Consider the following 17221-nt stretch of genomic DNA (forward strand, 5'->3'; position numbering starts at 1 on the left):
ATAAATTCTTTACCCCTCAGAACTTATGATATAGGGTGCGGGGGCAGCCCATAATCTAAATAAATGTATTAATAATGCAGTCCACCAAAAATACATGCTATGTGGGAAAAAATAGAGCAGGGATGGAGAACAGGGAGTGTTCCGTGTGTGTGTGTGTGCATGTGTGTGCGTGTGTGTGTTGTGGAGTATTACACTTTTGAATAGGGCTGGTTAAGGGAACGACTCACTGAGGAGGTATCATTTGAGCAAATGAAGTGAGGAATGAGTACCGTGGATTTCTGAAGGAAGAGAATTCAGACGGAGAACAACGAACGTAGATGCTCTGAGATGGTAACATGCAAATCATGTTCTTGGAGTAAACAGGTATCGTGACTTGAATAGAATGAAGGGGGAGTTCTCATCTAGAGGGAGAAGAGGTCAGCCAGTAACAGGGGGACATATCTTGTTGGTCCTTACAGGTGATTGTGAAATCTTTGACACTTTTGGAGGGTTTTCAGCAGAAGACGATTGCTCTGGCTGGAATGTTTAGAAATTTGAGAGAAGGAGGGACTGAGGTAGCTATTGAGATAATCCAGGTGAGAGATGATAGTGTTTTGACCAGGTAACACTGGAGGTGATGAGAAGTCTGATTCTGGTTATTAAATATAGAAGCAACAAGATTTGCTGGTAGATTGGAAGTGTTGTGTAAGTGCCCAGGGTATCTCCTGAGGTTTTGGCTAAAGACTAGAAGGATGGACTGATTATTAGCTGAGATGGGAAGACTTTTTCTAGATTTTCAGTATCCAAGGATGCTTTTTCCTTATACGTTTAATAAAATAGGTACAGTAATGTACTTTCCTTCCCATTTTATATTTCTTATATTTGCAAACAGTGTAATAGTGATTTTTTTTCGAAGCTGACATGTGCCACCATGGTGTCCTACAGGACAGTTGGGAGAATTCACTGGAATAATATTTGCGTACACGAAGAAACATGCTGGGGTTTGGGGAAAGCATGGCAACAGAAAGCATGTGGAACAGTCATTGGCCTTACACACACACAGATCCCGAAAGAGACTGGGCTACATGTCAGCCTTCTCTACAATTTCACGAGACCACAAATGTGATAGGTCGTTCCTCTTTTCGTGGGGAGGACAAGTGAGAGGAACAGAGAAAAGGCAGAACCTCTTTCTTTTAAATACTTCCAGGAGGACGGAGTTTCCTATTTTATGGGCTAAGGCCGGGATGTGTGGAGTGGTTCGGAATTGTTCATCCTGTCAAATGAGCAAATGCTTGCTTTATAGAATAACAGTAACAGTAAAGATCATTGTTAGTAGTGTATGATTGCTCTGTGTGTTATTTCTGTGATTTTTTAAAAAGAGTGAGTGAGAATGGTAACTATGAAGCAGATAAATTTCATTAACTTGATTTAGAGCATATAGAGGATCATGGTCATTGTCTACAATCTTTATAAAAAATGGGTCAAATTCAAGCATTTCTCATAGATTTTGCTTGAACATCAGAAAAATGGAAAAAAAAAAAAAACCCTCTAGTATCCAAAGGGAATAAATCTTATCCTTCTTTCCCCAAGAGTAACTAGACAAGACCTGAATATAAAATGAATATTGCTTTACAAACATAGGAGGGTAACACCAGCATGAATGTCAGAACTGGGCGATGAGAGATTAGAAGATGAAAGTCCGAGGCCACATCAATAATTTATGAATGCTTCCATATGTTGTTGCTATAAATAGAGCATCCAATCTCTACTTGTTATTGTTGAATACTCCTCGCTTTATAAGCTCTTTTAAAATTAGATCAAGGCCATCCATATGCAAAGAAACCAAGACTAGCTCATTAACAAATCCTGTATTCTCTTAACGCATTTGATGCTATCTTAGTTTGAGTGTTAGGAGGTATTGCTTATAAAGCAGTTTTTGCTACCTCCTCTCGTTCTTTCATATTCTTTTGCAGATCATAAGTAGATATCTAGACATAACGCAGAGCAGAACTATAAAAAGAGGGGACTGGTGTCCCTAACATACAAAAATTAGTCTTTGTGATCAGGCTCTGTATCTGAAAGCAGTAATCCAATTTATATTTTCTTTTTTCCCACTGTTTTATATCTCTTTACTCCCTTTTCCCTCTTGGTCATTCCTACCTATTTTTTAGAAGAACTTATAGGGCTTGAAAGTGAAGAAAAAAAATCACTGTGCCAGGCAGTCAGGGTAGGTTTTGTTCTCAGGAAGGAGTCTGCCCACCTCCCTTATCCTTCATCTTTCCTTTCATGGATCCTCATTCATTCGTCTAACACTGTGTCTTCTGCAATTCAAAGTCCAGGTTTTGGTCCAAGTCCTCAAGGGAGGAGAACTGAAAAATAAGGCTCACGTTACAGCAGAATGTGTAACTGATACACATGCTTGGGGACCCCAAGGTGCATCAGAGGTACACTGTGTGGTTAAGAAGGGCTTCTCAGAAGAGGTGGTACCCGAGTGGAGCTCTGAAATGATGAGCAAGGGCCTTCTGAGGACTCAGAAATAGCCAAGTGCAAAGGCACAGAGGCATAAGACAGTCTAGCAGGCTCAGAACACCTGGATGACTGGAGAGAAACTGACTCTTGGTCTAGAGCCATTGGAAAAAAATTCCCTTTATTCTTGTGCCATATCTCTGGGAAGGTGAGATTTTTTACAAAAGGGCTCTGGCTTCTGCTCTAGGAGATTACCATTCTTCAGTCAGGAAACAGCCCCTGAGAAGTAAATTGGAGCAGGTTGCAAACATCCACTTATCATCATTTTGTTTATCAGAGAATTGCACCTGTTTGTTTTTGCTAATCATTAAATTATTCATTTTAAATCAGGGCAATTGCCTAGAGTTAAATTCTGGGAAGAAATACCGCAGATTCAGAGGACCAGTTCTGTCCTTTCATCTTTCTCTCTGGATCCCTTCTTTTTTTTTTTTTTTAATTTTTAAAACTGAAGTATAGTTGATTTACGATGTGGTATTAGCTTCAGGTGTATAGCAAAGTGGTTCAGTTACACATACATATATGTGTGCATATATATTCTTTCTTCAGATTCTTTTCCCTTATAGGTTATTACAAGGTATTGAATATAGTTCCCTGGTCCTATTTTATACGTGGTAGTATAGATCTGTTAATCCCAAACTCCTAGTTTATCCCTCCCTCTCTCTGCGGGTCCCTTTATATTTGTACATCTTTGTAGGCAGAGTCGTAGACTGTTTAACTTGAGCCTTGTTTGTCTCTAAAGTATTCATTTCTAGAACCATATTTTTCACATTTGGCATAATAGATTTTCCCGTAGAGATACATATTTTTTTTTTTAAAAAAAAAGGCAGCTCTAGTTAAACTACCTGACTTAGAATTCTCTGAATAGACATTAGCATTTTGCAGGGAAAGTTTGGTCACGTGCAGCCAATAGACGGCTCCTGTGAAAGTTGTTAAACTCTATTAGCTTTCCGTTTTAGATTATTAGGCACCGTTGCGCTTGACGACTTGGTCTGGCCAACTGTTTGTTTTACGTTCAGCAGTGGTGCTCACTTCAGCATCACGTACACTACATTCAGTGGTGCGTCGCCCAATTTCAGGATTTAATTTGAGTATCTAAAAACTGTGCTTGTTTTTGTCATGGGTTTTTTTTTTTTTATCTACACATTTTGAAAATACACAAATAATCACCATCTTCTTGCTAAAAAAATGATGTGTTGCCATTTTAGGTGGTGCAGGCAACAGGAGGTCCTGAGCTAGCCAGTTCAGTGCTCAGCCCCCTGCTGACCAAGGACACGATTGATTTCTTAAGTTACACCGTCAATGCTGATGAACGGCAGCTGTGGATGTCACTGGGCGAGTCTTGGATGAAAGCCAGGTAAATGTCTATGAGTTCAGCATTTCATATGTAATACTATAAGTCTTGTTCTTTGTTTAGTACATGGATCTAGCGAGATACTTATTTAACCTCCTGTATGTGAAGGAGTGGATGTTGGAGATGAAAAAGCCTAACCCTTAAAAAGCCAGAGGTCTAGTGGAGAAGACAGAAGTGTGCAGCGGAAGGCATGGTAGTACGAAGGAGTGACTCATAGACAAACTGCTGTCGCTTGGCAAGAAGGAGCCATTAGGAAGATGATGTAGAGGGGAGGTCATTGGGCTTTCAAAGAAGAGCTGGCGTTTAAAACCAACCGATAATAATACTAGCAGGCATGTGTGTATAAACGCATACATACATTCATGTGTGCCTGTGTGTATACATAGAGGGTTTGCCAGGCACTCTTCCATGCGCGTTACATGGGTCCCATTATTATCTCTCTTTTTCAGGTGAGGAGACTGAAGCAGAGAGAGGTTAAGCAATTTGTCCAAAGCTGTACAGCTTCTAAATGGTAGAGCTGGGATTTCAACCCGGGCATTCTGCCCTCCAGTAATGTTTATAACTGTTTTGCTCAGCTGCCTTTCAGCAGGATGAGTAGGGTTTCCACAAACACATAGCAGGGAAGGGGCCTTCCCAGTGCAGAGAGAAGCATGAGTGAAAGCATGAAGCAGGAGGTGGAGAGAATGGACTGTGAAGATGGGCTTAGCTGGAGTGTAGACTTTGGGTGGTGGGTGGTGGTGGAGATGGGGAGCGGAGGAACTGTGTTGGGCGAGGCATACAGAGATGAGCAGGGCTGGGTCCTGAAGGCTCCTGCTGCCGGGCTGCGGAGCTGGAGCACGGATCTGTAGGCTGCAGAGAACCAGTAGCTTCGTGAATAGAGGGTGACCCACCCACACCTGTGTTGTAGAAAGATCAGTCTCGCAGGTGGGTCTAGTAAGAACGTGGACAAACGTAGCTAGAGGCAAGAAGGCCCCTTGGGATGACCATGCAATAGCAGACTTTCCTTATTTATCAGATTCTCTGGGACTGGAACCCTGCTACTGGGAATGGAAAGGAGGAGGGGTAACTTTAAGAATTGCATCTTGACAGTAAGGTGACGGTGGAAAATAAATCATTAACGATTCCAGGGTTAAAGTTTGCTGAGCCATGCAAGTTATAAAAATATGTCTTATTTCATTATGTGCAATTAAATAATTTTTGCTTTCCTTATTTATCCAAATCTTTTATCTCTCTCACTACTTAGAGGAAATCATTCAGGATGGTCACTTAGAAGTTTGTCTTCCTAACACTTTTAGGCTAGTCTAAAAGTAATGGACCAATTCATTTCCTTTCCCTTCTTTTCTTCTATTGAAACGCATATAAACCATTCCCACTTACAGCCTGGACCTTGGTAACTGCTTGTGTTGGAATGTGGTTTGCACATGGGATGGTTCACGGAGCAGAAGATTCTTTAAAAGCACCGCAGTTGTTGCTTTTATTGAAAATATTATCTAAATTTATTTATTTATATTTTGTGTATATTAATATGACATACTGTTTGTATATCATACTGTGTAAAGACTGGTTAAATAGATTTTTAAAATCTATTAGATTTATGTAGGTTATGATTTTATGATAAATCTAGGTAGGGATCTTACAATTTTTCCCATCAAGCTCATTAAATTTATCAAATCTCATAGCACTACAATGGTTCAGACTTTTTAATTTCTTTGTTTTGGGGTCCTAACTCAAAAATGAGAAAATTGGGGGTGGGGGTTAATAGCTCAGTAGCACATGCTTAACATGTATGAGGTCCTGGGTTCGACCCCCAGTCCCTCCATTTAAAAAAATAGTGAAAACAAATTGGAAAATCAGTGACCCTTAGAAAAACTATATCAAAAGGAAATCAAATTGTTAGCCCTTGACATGAGAAAATGGTGATTTCAGATCCTGATTATTTAGAGTATTAGGAAATGGATATACTGATTTAAAAACTCATAAACATAGAAAAGAATCATGAAAGGACATCATAATTTGAACAATGTCTCATCTCACCATAGAAACATAATCTGAAGGATGAAGTCATGTGTGGCAGATAAAACAACATATTTTAGCAGAATTTAATAATGTCTGTCCTAGTTATTTTTGTGGTTCACGAGTGATTTGGAGCTTATAGAAATGTCTCAAAGTTATTAAGTAATGAAAAGATCATGATAGTTTTAGAGATTAGTCCTAACTTGATTTTACTGATGAAAACCTAACTGATACATTTAATTTATAAAATGGGTAATCTGCTTCATGGTAGGGGACTTCACAACTTAAGAAGAATAAGCCTTGAGAATATTGTCTGCTGTTTCTCTTTTGGAAAAAAATACCTAATGTCAGGAGGTGTCATGATGTGGGAGGAGAGTGAAGGGAAAGATGAGACTCAGAAGCTACTTTAGGAACTTAGGGAATCTTATGTCCTCAGTACTTACCGCACTTCTAGCTTCACAGTCCTCTCCCAAGTTCTCCAAAACCTGTATCCATGTTAAAAAGTTGAATTAATGGAGAATTGAGGCAACACAGGTAAAAGCAGATCATGAGCAGGATTCAATCTTCCTTTCATTTTATCAGTATTAAATAAACACCAGCAGAAATACGTTTACTTCCTTGTTTCAGGTGGAGGGAGGGCAGATTAGGTGTGAATTGTTTGTTATTTGGGGGTTTTTTTGGTGGCTAGCCTTAACTGAAGATAATTTTGAGTGTGGCGGTATTAATTTTATAATTTGTCTGTCTCAATGTCCATCTGCAGAGCAGAGTGGCCGAAAGACCAGTTCATCCCACCCTACGTCCCACGGTTCCGCAATGGTTGGGAGCCCCCGATGCTGAACTTCATGGGAGCCCCGGTGGAGCCAGACCTTTATCACTTGGCTGAGTCCGGGGCGAACGTAGCAGAACATCATCGCAAGCAAGAAACAAAAAGATTACCGCCAGAGGTAACGTGGTCACATCACCTTCTGTAGGGCGTGCAGTCATCTGCATTCTCTTGTCATTCTCATTGTGAGTTCTCACTTCATTGATGGGAAGATTGTTCTCTAGTCAGTGACTAAGTGTCCTGGCTCCCTGAGTCACTCTCCCCTCCTCCATGGTGACAGTTGCTGTTTCCCTGCGAAGCCCAGCCCCAGCCCGTCTCACACCCCGAGCCTGCCAGCTCCCCTCCCTGCCCCTCCTGCCAGTCTCTTGAGCCCTAGTCATCCTGTCCCTTTGACCTTGTGCTTTCTCTCCTTGTCAGCAGATTGTCCTACTGCCTCATTCTATTTTCCTCTCCCGTCGGGAGACCCTCAAGCCAGTTCCTTGAATCCAGGTCCTCAGTCCTGTCCCACGCAACTCTTTCCTAAATGCTCTGTTTCTTACTTTGTTTCTTTTATTTTTTCTTTTTCCCTTGTTCTAAACCTCCAAATTCCTCTCAGTCTGGCTAGAAGGCGACAGCTTCTCCTGCATTCCAGTCTCCGGGCCAAATGATCATTTGTAACACTATTACACCCTGCAGAGATCATAAAATGTACTGTATCTTTTACATCTATTTAGTCAACTTTGGAGTATAACCTATTAGGGGAGCAGAGTGAGGAATTGAAATCAAGTATGTTCTCTCTTCACTTTCCTTAAAAGTGGTTTTTCTTTGATTCTTCTTGTTCTGACAAAAAGGAAAATTAAACACTGAACTAAACCGAGTAAGGACGATCAGAACTCAAGGAGTTAGACAAGTGAGGTCTAGTTTGAAGAAACAGAAAAGAATGACCAGGTCCTCCGTGAAGTCCTGTTCATTTCCTTTGTTTACTCCCTTAGGTTGATGTTCTCAGATCACCCTGGTTATTTATAATGTGGCAAATACAATATCAAGGAATGAATCAGCAAACCAAAGTAAATCCTCTCTTTTAGGGAGAAACATTTATATAAATTAAATTTCTTAAAATCATTTCTTTGGACAAAAGCCCATAGTGTTATAGAAGGTTGGTCAATTTCTAGGTAAAAATAAAGCAAATATCCCTCTGAAAAATGATTTTTCTCTACTGTAATTATTTTTCCCTCTAGCTGCATATAATGATAGAGGTGCCCTTCCCTCTAATTGAGTGATTAAGAAGATGATATCACGGCTCTGGGCACTGGTTAGCAGACATACGTTCCTAGCTGTATTTTATAATTCAGACCTCATCACGGTGAATTTTCTTTCCCCGTAAAGAGCAACTTTTCTAGAGGAAAAAATGTAATCAAACATGAAATTATGATACACTTACTGTTGCTATAGTTACAGCTGAGTATTTTCAAATCATAGAAATTTCTCGCTTGCAGTCCTCATATCTTAAATAAGAAAATATATCCACTTTATAACGTATGCCTCAGAAATTCACTTTTGTGAGTTCTTCAGTTTGTGTATTTAAAGAGAAAGTAAGGTGTTCTGGCTTCCAGTGTAAAAGTTTGCCTACTCTCAGTGAATAGGTGACTTTAAAAGGAGAATTATTGAGAATTCTTCCTTGTAATGAGTTATCATTTTCCTGTCATAAACTAGTTTCTGTTTTATGGCTTAAGCACTTATTCAGAGGTTTGAAAAAAACGAAATGAAAAGTGCCTGCTAGCAGTTCTAGGGGATTTTATGCCTTAAGACTTTGTTGGAAAAGAGGCCAAAGTCATGGTGATTTAAAATGCATAAAAATGAAGTCCCCCCAGAAGAGAGACTTTATTTTACTTTATCGCAACTATAATAAATGGACTCGGGACAAAACGTGGGTGATTCAGGCCCTGGTGATTTTGTTTTGAACTGGAAGGCACAAGTGACGAGGAGTAACAGGTATGGAGGGCAGGACTCAGCTTCGAACGTCCCCTGAACCAGCAGCTTCCCCGAATGAGGTTGTGCCATCACCACAGTTAGTCATCTGTCATCGTCTGTCCCCTCCCTTCTGACATCCCCAGTCACTCCCGGGACCCGTGGTTTCATGCTGTCTGACCTGACTGTTACTTCAGAGCTAGGCGGAACCTGAACTCCTCCTCTGTTAATAAAACACAGCCTAATCATCTGATGCCTCTACGCTCTCCTGGGGGAATGATAAACAAGACATTTACTCTTTGTTTTACTTTTTATTTCCAGCTTCATTGAGGTATAATTGACAGATAAAAATGTAAGGTATTTAAAGTGTACATCGTAGGGATTTGATATACATATACGTTGTGAAAGGATCCCCCCTACCTAGCTGAGAAACACAGCCACCCATCCATCAGCTCACATATTTTTCTACTGTTGTTGTTGAGAACATGTAAGTTCTACTTCTTCACAGTAGATATAATTCTACAAATTGTAATTGTATGATGTTATCAACTATAGTTGCCACGTTTTATATTAGGTCCTCAGACCTTATTTATACTCTTACATCAACCTCTCCCTATTTCTCCCACCCCCAGACCCTGGCAGTCACTTTTCTATTCTCTGTTTCTATGAGTTTGACTTTTTTTTTTTTTAATGTTCCACATATAAGTGATACTATGTGGTGTTTGTCTTACTCTGGCTGGCTTATTTCACTTAGCATAATCTCCTCAGGGTCCATCCATGTTGTCACAAATGGCAGGATTTTACTCTTTCTTATGGCTGAATAATATTCTATCATATGTATGTACAGACCATATCTTTCTTATCCACTCATCCGTTAATAGACACAGGTTGTTTCCATATCTTGGCTATTGTGAATAATACTCCAGCATTGTCTCATTCTGGACTATTAACTGTCACGATCAATGTGTCTTTGCCTTTCTGTGTTTCCCTTATCAGCAAATCTGATAATAGTGTTGCCATTTTTTTAAAAAAATAAAAAACATGCATTTAAAAAAATCAAAAACATACATTTAAAAAAAATGAGAACAATGAGAGAAGGAGATATAATTTTAATGTATAGAGTTCAGATGATTTTCATGTGCTAAGTTTACTTTGCCGGGATGGTAGGAATGGTGAAGGTCTGTTTCTTAAATATAGAAAGCAAGGGTTGAGGGTTTTATTGTTGTTATTTTTAAACCACTTTTATGTTAAACAAGCTGATAAGTCTGCCTAATACCAGGATCACCTATTACTGAAATTCCTGAGGAAAGTGTCTGTTGCCTTCATACCTGGTTATCTCCAGAATTAAGACTTAGTCTTTGCACTAATTACTTTTCTTATTATAAGTAGGTCTTTGACAAAAATGTATCATCCCCATTTCATAATTTATTAACATTTATTGGTCAATCACTTGAAAATGAAACAGATCACAGTATGGTAGAGGGTTCTTGTTGAATATGGACTTCAGTGCTCATTCAAATAGTGCTGGTGATGCTTACATCTTCCCTCCTTGGTCTTGCAGCACTCCAGTGTATCAGAGTATCCTCCGGCTGATGGGTACGCACCGTTCAATAACATTTACGGAAGAGGGCCTCATCTGGACCAAGGGGAAGCCGCTGTTGCTTTCAAGCCAACTCCTAATCGCCATGTAGACAGGTAACATCTTGTGGGCCCCATTTGGAGGCTGTGGACTCTGGTTTAGTGCAGTCAGAGGTGCCAGTGTCTGCACTGTTCTCTCCTTCTTTAAACTTTCCATCTGTTAATTGTTTGATAAAGTTTCGCTCGCTCCTTTATAGAGCTGGCTTTGATGAACGCATTTCCAGTCTATAGTTCTACCTGGATGACCTCTAGTCAGTTATCCCAACTTAGCGCAAATGCCATCAGATGACTTCCCCTTTTTAAAAAAATGCTTCTGACAAAATCTGTGAATTAATTGTTTTAACGCTCTCCACTAGTTTGTACCAGATGTTCTCTAAGGATCTTTCCAGCTCTGTAACTTTTCAAGGAAATAGTTTGCATCTTTGTCTTCCCCAATAAAAGCAAACAAGCCTTCCTTTAGAATAGAAGTATTTAAACTAAATATAGACTGAATATTTAAACAGAATCAATGCCGTATTTGCCATTTTTGCCATTTCATCTTATTTTATTATATTTTCATTTTCTAGTTTTACATTTTGCTTATAATCCCATATTTTCTCTTAGAAAATTCAGTGTAGGCAAAAATGGAGAATTGAAATGAGGAAGAAATAAAGGAATTAAAAGGGGTTCACTTTTTTAATCTTGTTTCCAATGTAAACTGCATGTGAGGCTTACAAAGGCTGGCAGGCTACCTACATAAGAGAAAGAATATAGTTCCCTGTGCTACACAGTATGAACTCGTTTATCTATTTTATAGACATTAGTATCTGCAAATCTCGAACTCCCAATTTATCCCTTCCCACCCGCTTACCCACCTCCCCTCAGTAACCATAGTTTGTTTTCTGTGTCTGTGAGTCTGTTTCTGTTTTGTAAATAAGCTCATTTGTCAATATCTTGTAGTAACTTATGGTGAAAAAGAATATGAAAACAAATATATGTGTATGGTCGTGTATGACTGAAGCATTGTGCTGTACACCAGAAATTGACACAACGTTGTAAACTACTATATATCTATATACACATTTATATATATATGCATATGTAAAAAAATAATAAAAAAGAGAGAAAGGAAAGAAGGTGAGATATTGGTAGCAAGGTGTTGGGAGCACGATCATTCAGGTGAAGTGGTGCAGGGAGCTTGTTCCGGTACTTTCCTACCTCAAAGCCTCTCTTACTTATGAGTGTCGCATGCCCTTTCTTTCTTTTCCATCTATTCCCTTCTTCATAGAGTCTAAAGAAGGTGGGATTTAAAATTTTTGGTTTTGGTCAGGAATGATGACAGAAATGATACTTAGGTAAAATTATATGGAAATGATACAGTTATTATTCTAAGGGCACCAGTAACATATTAAATTGAGCATAAGGAAAAGTCAGCAATGAATAATACATTTTGAAAATGCCAGCATGTGAAAGAATTTTTAATTACAGATTCAATTTTTAGTAGATGCAGGTGAAAATCAGTTTTGAAGTTCAACAGTTATTTCACTGAAATTCTTCTTGAGTAACTCAATACTAGTCCCAGTGTTTTCTTTTTCCTTTTTTTTTTTTTTCCTGTCTTAGATGTCAGTATTGTAGAAATTATTTTAGGTTAGTCATTCTTATCTTTTCTTTTTGTTCTATTAATTCCAGTAAATTGGGATGGTTTTTCACAACTAAGGGGCTGGAAAACCACTTGCGTACATTTCTCGCGTGTATTCATGGTTATAATACCTACTGATATTGGAAAACTTTTATCGTGTTTCATTCTGAGACCACATACAGCACATTGTGCCCACTCAGTAATTCTTTGTAGATTTGATTGGTTTATTGAGAGACCAAGTAGGTATGTGATAGCGTATCCAACACTTCAACGTCACTACTGTCTGTCCTTCATCTGTAAATCTGCGAGGTATAGTGTTCTTGATGGAAGGACCTCTGTTGTTTATTTTGAACCACTTACCACAAAGTGTTTTAAAAGTTTACTTTGATCTTTATAGAATATGAGGGGAGTTTACCTTTGACTTACTGATTTAGTTCTATCTCTGTGCCCCATCTACTTCCAAAATGGATTCGGGCAGCTCACTTAAATGATACACAGTTAAAGTAATGGTAACATTAAAAAATAAGGAATGAAATAAAATGCAAAGCAATCAAGAGTGAGGGTAAGAATTACAATGTTTCAAGTATAGGCTGACCCTGTGATTGGACTTCAAATTCGTCTTTGAGATTTCTGGCTGATTCCCCAAAAATATTTGTCTCATGGAACTTTATATAGAATGTGAGGGATGATAGGAGGGACATTATTTTTAAAGATATTATACCTTTTTCCTCATTCAGAGAATGCTGTGGTGAATTCCATAAGGTTTATTTTGGTAACCTTTCGTACTATTGATAAATAAGAAATTTAAATGGAATTTAGTGAAAGAAATTCTGTGAAGGGATATTCAAGTATATAGATCTTAGGATTGTCAATATTTAGCCAGAAAAAAAATCTTTTAAGTATATTGAGTGGTGGGTAAATTTTATATCTCAGTTGCCTTTATGGGTCCAATCTCTCAACTGGGCTGTTACGATAGGAGCTGAATATTTGATGGACTCCTGCATCACTGATGTTCTAGGTCACTAAGATAATTTGTCATCATTATTGTAAAAACTAACTGAAAGTTCTGGTCTGATAGGGAATACACGGAGGTTTGCAATTTGTTTTTATAATAATTATTATTAAGCTTGAACTGTATTACGTGGCAGGAATGCAGTAAATACCATGTGAAATATGTTCATTCTTCGGTGAAATTACAATGTCGTTAGGGAAACCACCTGTTGAACGTCGAGGGATTATAGTTTACTGCTATTCAAAAGCAATTCGTGTTTTAGAGGGGTCTCAGATCATTGCTGTCTCCGTGTCTGCTTTATATCAAGTGCATATCTATTACTCCAAGTTAGAGAGAGAGACCATACATCGTGATACATTCTAGATCTCTTAAGAAACTTTGGTAACATCTGAAAAATCACAAAGTGTGATTTTCAGATTGATAACTATCAGTGTCAGATCCACGTCTGATCTGTAGAGGGCAAGAAACTACAAACCATAAAGATTTGTAAATCCTAAAACATTCTGTAACTGCATGCTGGGCAATCACTTGTGAGACACGCAAAATAGCAAGACTTCAGAGAGAACTGCAGCAAAGGCTGCTTCTAACCCGCTGACTCACGGACACTGCGGCAGGGAGGTGCTCCTCCCTTTGTTAGACAGGACACTCAACTCTCTGTCGTTATTTTCCAGATCAGAGGAGAGAAGAACGTGAGGGAGGAGAGAAAGATAGAAAAACGGAAGTTACTACTGTTTTTCTAACTTTTGGAGTGACTGAAACACCTTTGTCCCCCTCAAATGAAATTTTAGTAGAATGTGATCATATAAACTCAAGTTAGGGGTAGGAAATCCATGGGACACGGTTTACATTTTATTATTAATAATAATATATAGTAACTATTTGGCCCTAATTTCACTTTCATCACTTTTTCTTATTTTTTTTAATATACTAAAAATTGTCAGTATGGTTTACAGTTCCTGATTTTTCCTTTGTTCCTGTTTCTCTTTTCCTGGAGTTACTGTCTAAGAGGGAGCAGGTTGCCTAAGGTCCACAACTTTCCTGCAGGCTCTGCTGTGACTCAGATTCCCGAGGACCTTGGTACACACCAAATAGAATGGCCACCGGGCAGGGGAAGGAGTAGCCAGCATCCTTAGACCCTTTCTGCTTTTTCTCTAACAGAGATGTGTGAGGATTTGTGGGAATGTAAATGGAGGACAATGTTGGGGAGTAATTATCAATTAAAAAACAGTTGAAGTTACTATTCTTATTTATTGAAAGGAAGAAAATATTCATATATTGTCAATATATCAGGTTTCATTGTATAACACATAAAAGCACTTCAAAATTATGCTGCTTAATCTATTAATAGTCATTTAATGATTAAAAGAAGTATTTGATTTTTTTCAAAGGAAGTTTTCTTAAAAAAAAAATAGGACTCTAGATCTGTTCTAACTATTAAAGTAGGTTTATAGTGAATTAATTAGTTAACTAATTAATTAGAAAGTGTTACTGGTCTTGTAGTTAATCCATCCTTTGTAATTTAGATGACTGGACAAAGCTTTCCTAAAATGGACAGTCATAATTTTTTCATATACATTTGGCTAATGAATTGAAGACATTGCTTGAATTAGTGACATAAACTTTAAATTACCACCCTGGAAATTATCTTGTCTCCTTTAATTTTATGAAAAAATGATAACATTGACCATTATCCTAGTTGTTTCACGGTAGAAATGCTAGTTAACAAGGCAGTGTCCAGTATGCATATTAAACGGACAGAGAATTCATAGATTTGCATTCTAGATTTGGCTTAGCACCAACTAGCTTTGTGATTTTGCATTATTTGTTTCTGCCCTAGCCCACAGGTTGTTCATTTTAATGGTAAAATCTCCAAAGTTCCATTTAGTCCTCATATTCTATAAAATATAATAAAACTAAACTACTATCTAAATAATTTGTCCGAATGTTTTCTGGTATGAATGGGCTTGCCTTAACATTTTACTTCTGTTTTCAGCCTTTAGGAAAAGCTAGCAGAATGATAACTCTTTTTTTCTTTCTTTTTTGTAGAAATTATGATCTACAACCCAAGAAGTATGCCAAATCCAAGTACGACTTTGTGGCAAGGAACAGCAGCGAGCTCTCGGTTCAAAAGGATGATATTTTAGAGGTGACAGAATTTTACCTTGTTTATTCTCCTAAAGTGAATTTGTTGTATTCCCCCTCTGGTATGTATCTAAACTTTCGTCAAGGAAGTGCTGAAGTCGAGAAATTATTCTTCAGTATTATTTTACTTTACCAAGGATACAGCATACTATAGATACTTACATCTGTTTTTTGTTTATTTGTTTGGGGGGTGGGGTTGGGTTTCTTGGCTTACTTTGCCCTTTCCTTCTGGTCTTTATTTATTCTGGAATCAAGGCTGTTTATCCTCAGATGCAGGTGGACTGTAATATTTCAATAAGAGAAAACGTCTCTCTGTCCTGGAGCCCTCGCACTCATGTACCCAGCTGTGAGTGTGCTAGTGGTTTTCGGAACGATCTACCATGATTCTCAAGTCTCTTCCTTAGATTATAACTGAGGCTTCATCTTCATCTAATTAAATTTAATAGTGTGGCACAGTCACAGTATTTTTTGTAAAAAAAAAAAAAAGTGTTTTTCATACTTTTCCTCTCCATTCTAAGGATGGAGACAGCAAAGCTTTTCCAAGTGACTCATCTGAGGTACTTCAGATGATGCGAATAGTTAAACATTCTTGGCAGGTAACATGGACCTCGGGTAGAGAGGTACCGTACCTGTTCTGTACTAGTAATTGCAATTTTTTGTGAAATTCCTCGGAATTATTTAACCCACAGTATGTTGGTGCTGAGTCAGCATATTAGAAGTGAAAAGGTTTTCTTGGTTTGAGAGTGAAAATTGAACTTCCTTCATAAATTGGTTTTGGTGCAGAAATGATGTCTTTATTTTCTTGTGTGATGACAGATCCTGGATGACAGGAAGCAATGGTGGAAAGTTCGAAATGCAAGTGGGGACTCTGGATTTGTGCCAAATAACATTTTGGATATCGTGAGACCTCCAGAATCTGGCTTGGGGCGTGCTGATCCACCTTACACACATACCATCCAGGTAATTGTGATTTCTGAGCAGAACCTAACTTTTACAGATTTTTCAAATTCTTCACGCCTAAGCAAGACTTAACTACCTTATATGTCTTAGTCATTTTGAGACTTAATTGGTTATGTATAATTTTTTTCTAGGGTAATTGGAGGGCAGTGGCTAGAGACATAGGGGAGAATTATACATATGTTTTCTGATTTACTTCTTCAGGAAATTGCTCGAAATGTTTACCACTCAGTGACTGTTTCTCTGAATGCTGTTTTTGTTTCTACCCCATAATATTTCTGCCATTTGGAGAAAGAGTGTTTCTGCCTCTTCACTCTTCCCAGAGCCCTGCTAGCCAAGGGTCCTGATGGAAGCCAACACCGAGACAGAGGATGGAGTGCCTGCAGTTGTCTGCACCTGCCTTTGCCCCCATTCTTTTTATAGACTTTGATTGGTAACCTGTTTGCTTGCAACTTTCCAACTATCAAATCTTAACCCCTTTTTAGAAACTACCTTAACATGACAGAACTTCCATCCAGTTTTCAGCGCCATTATCTTCCTTCAGGCGTGGTGACCCCATGAGACTAGGGCGGCCGCCGTGTGCTTTTTGACCTGTGACAGGATCTCTAGAGTCAGATCTGCCAGTGGAGACAGAATGGATGGACGGGCCCATGCATCGCCTCTGAACCTGTGTTGGCTACTTTCTTATGCCCCCAGGAAAATTCTTTTCATTTTCAGAGGCTTGAGCCAAGGATCACATCTGACCCCGTAATAATGTCATAAATGGGTAGAAGCTGAAGCTGCATAGAACATGCAGTGACAGAGTCAGATCTCATGCCTCAGCTCAGTAAAATACCAACTGTCCAAACCTAGAATTGTGGCCATGTGCTGTCATGACCATTCATGTAAGTACCTCTGTCCCCCTGGCATTCGAGCCTAGTGCAGTCCTGCACTTAACTGAGGGACTTTGGGCCTTATTAGAATCCAAGAATCAAGCAAACATTTCAAATAAAGAATTGCTGTACAGTTTATATATCTTGATAACTTACAGTGATGGCAGTGGGAACTGTTTGCTGTGCTGGCTTTTTGGCTGGCTTGATGTGCACAGATATTCTCTACTTACTTTATGTTCATCATTTGTCACTAGCTGTTGATGCCAAAGAAGGAGTTTGAGTTATTCAAGGTACGGTCTGCTCCATTTCCCATGGATTTTTGCAGTGAATTTTCTAACTTAAT

The 17221-nt window shown here is 38.6% G+C and overlaps 1 protein-coding gene across 7 annotated transcripts in view; it reads left to right on the plus strand.

Moving 5' to 3' along the window:
- The window catches only part of EPS8 (epidermal growth factor receptor pathway substrate 8), a 148072-nt gene that overhangs the window by 113395 nt on the left and 17456 nt on the right, over nt 1–17221 (plus strand). For all 7 annotated transcript variants that reach the window (XM_032473094.1, XM_032473095.1, XM_032473096.1 and 4 more), the window contains 5 exons: nt 3711–3859; nt 6630–6813; nt 10201–10334; nt 14954–15053; nt 15866–16009. In XM_032473094.1, the coding sequence (XP_032328985.1) occupies nt 3711–3859; nt 6630–6813; nt 10201–10334; nt 14954–15053; nt 15866–16009 (711 nt within the window). The remainder of the gene's footprint in view (nt 1–3710; nt 3860–6629; nt 6814–10200; nt 10335–14953; nt 15054–15865; nt 16010–17221) is intronic.

This window comes from Camelus ferus, chromosome 34 (genome assembly GCF_009834535.1).
Source record: "Camelus ferus isolate YT-003-E chromosome 34, BCGSAC_Cfer_1.0, whole genome shotgun sequence".
NCBI classification, from domain to species: Eukaryota; Metazoa; Chordata; class Mammalia; order Artiodactyla; family Camelidae; genus Camelus; species Camelus ferus.